At 47.6% G+C, this 7592-nt stretch overlaps 1 protein-coding gene across 1 annotated transcript in view; it reads right to left on the minus strand.

Moving 5' to 3' along the window:
- Window positions 1–259: 259 nt before the first annotated feature.
- Window positions 260–7592, minus strand: part of ADIPOR1 (adiponectin receptor 1) — a 13448-nt gene continuing 6115 nt past the window's right edge. The window contains 6 exon segments of the mRNA XM_015559894.1: window positions 260–2235; window positions 2939–3132; window positions 4460–4647; window positions 5503–5689; window positions 6182–6353; window positions 7333–7448. Coding sequence (XP_015415380.1) covers window positions 2107–2235; window positions 2939–3132; window positions 4460–4647; window positions 5503–5689; window positions 6182–6353; window positions 7333–7448 — 986 coding nt within the window. The 3' untranslated portion in view covers window positions 260–2106.

A 7592-nucleotide genomic window follows, 5' to 3' on the forward strand; every position in this document is an offset into this window, starting at 1 on the left:
GCGATATTTGTGTCCCTAAACTATCATTAGTTTTGCAAAATTCTGAGCTTTACTGAAATGCAATCAGACATGTTCTGTAAGTTGCTTCCCTCCCTCCCTCCCTCCCTCCCTCCCGTGTTGTTGCTTGTCACTGTAATTAATTTTCATATAGTCTTTCGTTATATGAACAAGCCACAATTTATTATTCCAGTAAACAGTTTTGGATATTTGGCTTCATTTTAGTGCATTGCTAACACATCCGCAGCAATGTATCCTTTTTAAAAAATATTTTTATTGAATTTTAGAAAGACGGTGGGGGAGGAGAAAGATTGATGTGAGATGTGAAGCTGAACTTCAATGCGCTGTTTCCTGCACGGTCCTCACCAGGGATGGAGCCCGCAACCCAGGCATGGGCCCTGACTGGGAATCGAAGCGGCAAACTTTCGGTGCACTAGACGATGCCCACTAAGCCACACCAGCCGAAGCTGTAATGAATCTGATACCTCTCAAGGGCAGTGGTTTTCAAACTGTGGGATATGCCCTGACTGGGGACCAAACCTGCAACCTTGGCATATCAGGACGATGCTCTAACCAACAAAGCTACCTGGCCAGTGCCAGAACCAACATTTTTGAAATGAATTAATTTAGGATGAATTTTAGATACATCTCATATTGTAAGGTGGGTTTCACGCAGTGTTTGCATGTTGCAACACATATCCCTATCCTCTACCCCTCGACAAAACCGGTCCTACCAACGTAGTTCCTGGTCTGCTCACATCTACACAAACGCAATATTAGGGTTTTTGATGTGCGCCAATCTGGTGGTAGTGAAATGGCTATCGCTTTGGTTTTAATTTACATTTCCCTGATTACCACGAGGTTGAGAAAGTTTCCTGTTTGTCAGCCTAGTTGGATTATTGTTTAAAAGGTAACTTATCCTCCCAACTGTATAAATTGAGCAAATGCGTGTTTGTAACCTGAGAAAACTGCCTTCTAACTGCCGACCTTCGCTCGGAAATGACGGCTGCAGGCCACACAGACAAGCACAACTCATCTCGGGTCGAGTACGGTTCCAAAGGCAGAGAGTGACCTCTGATGAGACAACCTTAAGAGAACTGAAGCCTAGAGTAATGTACAGTAGACCTTTGACAGTCACAGGGATACACCCCAATACCCCTGAGAACCATTGAATCATTAAATACTACAGAATAACTTCTCTAGTAAAAGTCTGTGCAATAAGTAGAGAAAAGTAAGGCTGGACATAGGAGCTGATGCTCGGAAATCAGTTGGGCTTATTCAATGGCTCGCACACGCCAGCCTGTCAACCCCGATTCAGATTTGTGCTTCTGCAGAATCCGAGGTTACTTTCCTGGTTTTAACACTTTGGAGTTATGTGCAAATAGTCGAGACCACACATGTTAAATATTTGGATGCTAATTGTCTTCTGCACTTCCTTTTATTATCATCATAGCCTTTGCATCAGGATACACAGCAATGATAGCAAATTTCTTTTTAAAGCTTAGTATTAAATATTAAATATCTCTCCCCATTTTAATTTTACATTACTCTGCCAAGAAAAAAATTAAAACTCAAGTTATCTGAAGCCTGGACACACTTCCATGATTAGCTGCTGCCTCAAAGTTGGTGCCTTCTTCCTGCTGTCGTCAGATCCAGGCCCGAGACGGGACCGGCTACGATCGTTTTGGAAAAGTGTGCTACAAAATGGATGGCCTGTTCCAAGCCAGGTTACAAAGTAAGGACAGGGGTAAGGGAGGGACATTTTCTTCCAGAAATAGAATTTCTGAAGAGTCCCAGTCCATCATTTTTTCCCAAAATGGTTGGAGGAGGGATAAAATCTCAACATGAGCTTCAGAACGCTCTGTGCCAAGGGGACAGAGCTGCCTTGCTGAGGAGGGGCGTGGACAGTGGATCACCCCTCCTCAGCGAGGGACATGGAAAGCTTATCCCCCGCCCTGAGGCGGGAAGGCGGGCGGAAGCCTGGCTGGCACTGAATTCTCTAAGAGGTTTCTTCTAGAAACAGACAACTCAGACGCTTCCTTTCACTTCAGCAAGGAAGTTATTTTTGAAAGCACTTGGGAAGTTCCCCTCCAGCCTTGAGTGGGAGGCTCAGAGAAGAGAGTCATCGGTACAGCCGCCTTCCAAGCCGTAGCGGAATTCCTGAAGGTTGGAGACCCCATAGAAGTGGACGAAGGCTGCTGCCACCACCAGGACATGAAAAATCTGATGCGACTGGAACTGTAGGAACAAGAGGTGACCCTTAGAGTAATGGCAAGGAGGGATCAGACATGAGAAGAGAGCTCTTACCTCATCTAACTTCTCTCAAAGTTTTATGTCATGAAAGTTATATATCTGCTATAAATTTTTTAAGTTTTTATTGATTTTAGAGAGAGGAAGGGAGAGGGAGAGAACATCGATCAATTGTCTCTGGCATGGACCCTGACTGGCAGATTGTATCCACAACCGGGGCATGTGCCCTGACTCGGAACTGGACCAACCTTTGGCGCACAGGACGGACGCTCAAGGCACTGAGCCACACCGGCCAGGGCTAGAGAATTTAAAAAGTCGCGTCAGAGCTTAGCCAGCATGGCTCAGTGGTTGAGCCTCCACCTATGGACCAGGAGGTCACGGTTTGATTCCCAGTTGTGGGCTTGATCTCCAGTGTGGGGCAGGCAGGGAGGCAGCCAATCAGTGATTCTCTCATCATGATGTTTCTATATTGCTCTCCGTCTCCCTTCCTCTCTGAAATCAATAAAAATAGATTAAAAATAAATAAAAGTGTCAGAAATACACCAAAATGCGGATATTGATCACTCCCTCCCGCTGCCCACTTCCCCTGTACCTGTATGTACCCCAAACACCACATGACCCCATGTCTGTACTGCCTTTTACTTAGACCTTTCACCTGACCACAGGCACTGCCCGTAGAGCCGTTTCTTACCCATATGTCAAACTTTCCAGGAAAGAAGCGCTCAGGAATTCGAGCCGCATAGAGGCCAGCCCCGGTGATGTACATCACAGCCATGAGGAAGAACCAGCCCATCTGACCCACGGTGGTGGCCTTGACGAAGCCCTCGGCGATGGTAAAGTGCATGGTGGGCACGACGCCGCTCAGACCCAGGCCCAGGAACACCCCTGCACAGAGCAGACCAGATGGTCAGGGAGGGGACAGCTGCCACACGGTGCACACTGCTGCTTCGCTCTGGAATTCGAATGTCTGTGATAATCAGCTACTTTTCAGGAAGTTTGGCCACAAAATGGAGAATAGGTAGCAGATATTTCTTCAACATCCGGAATGGGAAGAAGGCTGTGAAAGTGCTTATATAGATATTACCCTCTAAACAGCACCAAGAACAAACATCTCACATTCTTCACTATTTGTTAGGCAAAAGTGACAGACCAAACCCTCTGTGCCATCGAACTCAGATGCAAAGTTTCAGGTGCCTCTGAGGTGGGGAGGGGTAGACAGTTTCCCAGGAAGATCGTACACTATGAAGTACCCAGGCTCTGACCTAAGCAGGTGGAGACATTCAAGTTAGAAGCTGGTGAAGCTGCTGGGACAAGGGAGGTAAGAGGAAGGGAAGAACGGGCACCTGTCCCAACACAACGGGGGTTGCGGGGGGGGGGCAGGGACCACCTCTCCACTCTTAGATATACCTTGTTAAAGCACCACGCCCAGCATGTGCTGATGCTTGATGAACACTGAATTCTTTTAACTGAAAGTTACAACACACCAGATAATAAGAAATTTAAAGAGGTCACTGGTGTTGCTGTAAGTAATAAAGCTTAAAATAGGAGTATAGGTGGCACAACCCAAAAATGCTCACGCTTTAGCTATTCCAGTAGTTGATATCAACTGGGGGCCTCCCATATGCACCCCGACTTGGGACCAAACTGAACGACGCCCTGGGTATATGCTGACTGGGAATCGAATTGGTGACCTTTGGGTGCACGGAATGATGCTCAGTCAACTGAGCCACACTGGCCAGGGCTGTACGTTTTTATAAGAGCAGTCATTTCTATACTTGCAGCTAATTGACAAACTTGGTCATTATGTGGCTTATTAGCATTCTGTGAAATAATATGAAACCTGGGGGATAATGGAGCTTTAGAAGCTCACACTGTCGCCTGACTGCCGTGGCTCAGTAGTTGAGCATCGTCCCATGCACCAAAAGGCTGCCAGTTCCGTCAGGGCATGTCCCCCAGGTTGTGGGTGTGATCCCCGGTGGGAGTGCACATGGTCAATGTCTCTCTCTCACATCGACATTTCTTTCTCTCCCGTTCTCCCTTCCAGTCTCTCTAAATTAATAAAAACATAAAAACAACAATACTGCTCTCAGGATTCTAAACACAAATCAGGGTTTGACTGGGGTCCTCAAACTGCAAATCTTAGGGCCTAAGGTTGAGCCTATTAGGGTCAAGGTCAAAAGACCTGTGAGATTTACATCACCTTCATACCCACCTGCTCTTGTCTGCCGGTGCTTAGGAGTGGCAAACCGGTCCCACTGTGCCACAATGATGGCGGAAATGCCCAGGACACAGATGATGGAGAGGTAGATGAGCCGTGGCTGTGGGGAGCAGTAGAAGGAGTAATAGAGCCATGGGACAAAGCTCCCCATAATCAGCAGGGCAATCCCTGAATAGTCCAGTCTGAAAGAGCCACAAAGTTAAAATGCATCAGTGGGAGAAATGAAGACTTCCTATGGCTCCTCTAACTGTTTGTTTTTCCTCCATCTGCTGGCAGATCTGACCATCCCCCATCTCTTGTCTATATCCTGGATTGAAATCCTCAAGGTTAAGCACTTGTCTTTGCAGTGGAAGAGTTCCCAATCACAGAACTCTCTTCCCTTCAGGCCCCTCACTGGGCACTTAAATTCAGCTTTTCGCTCAGGAGGGCTCTGACTGTCCCCCAGTTCTGACAAGTTGAGTTCTAAACACAAACCCTTAAATTGGAAGTAGCAGTAAGAGGTACTGCTGTTTTAATTGACTTTTAAATGATAAAGATGTATTGCCATTACTGGTGTTATTGGGGAAAAAACAAAATAATCCATCCCCACCAACAACAACAGGCTCAAAACGGGGGATTACGGAAGGCAGCAGATGACAGGCATCTGGGGTTTCCAGCCATGTGTGGGCAGCGAAGATAAGCTGCTTGGCCATGGGCAGGAGCACAGCAGAACGCAGCACAGGACACGTCACCACGCCCTGCTGGGCCCGAGCGCTTGGCCCACTCGCACCCAGCTCACACAGGACAGCGCTGAGCAGGTGGGAAGTACATTCCGCAGCTGGGTTCCAGCTTTTGGGGCTACTGTGCATTTTTCATGAAGGATTTAAAAAAGCCTCATCACTCTATTACACCGACAAGGTAGAAGGCCTTTCCTAGGACACAGCAGGGTGTCTTCAGGGGCTCCTGGGGGTCCCGTCCTCAGGTCACAGGATGTGACAGCAGGGGCTGGTACTCCCCTCCCTCCTCACCCCCGTCCCAACATCAGGCCTTTCACTCACTTGGAAAAAGTCCGAGAGACTTTCTCTGAGTGACAGTAGACGGTGTGAAAGAGCCAGGAGAAGCTGAGGCAGAGCACTGCGCCCAGGAAGAACATGCCGAACACCACCTTCTCCTGCAGGGGCGCCATGAAGTACATGTTTGGTCTCAGCATGGTCAAGATTCCCAGGAACAGAAACAGCACAAAACCTAGAGGAGGAAGAGGAACAGAGCTGAGGAGGAAGGGAAGGTGTGCATTCTGACAGCTGGTGTTGAATCAGGACTAACATTATCGGGTTTAGCTGTGGGAGCTGTCGTCCAAAATTCTGGAGAAAACGGCACCAGTCACATAGGCCCAGACGAAAAGATCATTTAAGAAAATGCTGGCATTTTGCTGTGACAGTGGAAATGTACGAAATGGAAGGAACTGCCTCCATGCTGGGTAGTTCTTCCAGGGATCACAAGACAACACAACACCTAGTTGCATCTTCTTCTCCCATTTCCAGTCCCCCCACCCCCCGCCCCTGCCTGCCTTACAGACCAGTGACCAAGAGCTGACCATGCTCACTGGCAGTTCGGAGGCGCAATGCCACCTTTCAGTCAGCCAGAACAACTTTGTTCTTCCTTGCCAGAGACACAGGCTATAAAACTCCTTTGCACTTAAAGAGACAAAAACTGCATTTTCCCACCCAGATCACTCACCAAGCAGATGGGTCCAGATATTGCCGGTCTCTGTGTGGATGCGGAAGATGCTCCGGAAGCAAGCCCGGAAGGAGGGCATGGGCGGCCTGTGGCCGTGGAGCAGGTAATCGTTGTCTTTCAGCCAGTCAGGGAGCACATCGTACGGGATGACCCTCCAGCGTCCCTCCCAGACCTGGAACAGTGGGAACATGAATGTGCCTGTGGCTTTTAAAACCATACATTTCAGCCTCCTTGACCCGCTCCTCCTGGAGATACTGGCTGCCCCTGCTCTGCCCTTCCCAGGAAACGAAATCCTCATGAGGCCGAGACAGTGTCTTTTAGAGCAGGGCTCTTAGCCTCGGACATGTGGACAGTGAGCAGAAGCCAGGGACGAGATGGAAAAACTTCTTGTTTTCACTCACCTCTAACTAAAATCCAACATTTCCCTCAATTTAAGTGTGAGCAGCAAACCACAGTAGGATTAGAAACTGTGACACTGTCAACAACAGAAATCACAGATATTTTCATACCTTAGTTTTGCAGATACCAACATATTTTTATTCATCACTACTTAGAACTTAAAAATTTTGTCCTGGCCGGGTAGCTTAGTTGGTTAGAGCTACCCAATACATAAAAGGCTGTGGGTTTGATCCCCAGTCAGGGCACATACAAGAATCAACAAATAAATGTATAGATAAGTGGAACAACAAATCGATGTTTCTCTCTCGCTCTCGCTTCAAAAAACACAAATTTTAATACAATATTTTAAAGCTGGTCATTAATGCATATTCAATGTTTTAATAAAGGAGCCCAATCACATTTTAATATTTTGATGACTGCCAAAGGGATCCACAGCAAAAATAATTGAGAGCTCCTGTTTAGTACTTTATTTATTTAAATATTTATTTATTTTTATTGTTTGAAGTATTACCTGTGTCTCCTTTCCCCCCGATTGCCCCCACTCCTGCCCCATCGCCACTCCTGCTCAGGACGTATTTTGAATAATGCTTTAACACAGTAGGCAGTAAAAATCTGCTAGCCTGATATTTACTGCACCTTAAGCAAAAACAAATACACACAGGAATAAAAGGTCTTTAGTCCACTGCAGGCCCACCCACTGGGACACCCCCAGTAAGCCACCGCCCCTCCCCTCCAGGACTAGCTCTCAGCACCTTATACACGAACTCCTCCATCTTCTCCATGGCATGGTGTGCTTGCAGGGGAAGTGTCAGGACCCTCACCTCCTCCTCCTCCTCCTGGGGCACTGGGCATGCTTGCTCTTTTCAGCCTGTGAGAAAAAATAAACACAAGCTAATCCTGCAGTCGCCTCATAAACCGGGCCATTGCAGGCCAGACATTCTAGGGGAACCCTAACTCAACGCTGTGTGCACTGGGCCTGTGGCCTCCTCTCTAAAGCACGGCAGTTAGTAAG

This window comes from Myotis davidii, unplaced genomic scaffold (genome assembly GCF_000327345.1).
Source record: "Myotis davidii unplaced genomic scaffold, ASM32734v1 scaffold1915, whole genome shotgun sequence".
NCBI lineage: Eukaryota > Metazoa > Chordata > Mammalia > Chiroptera > Vespertilionidae > Myotis > Myotis davidii.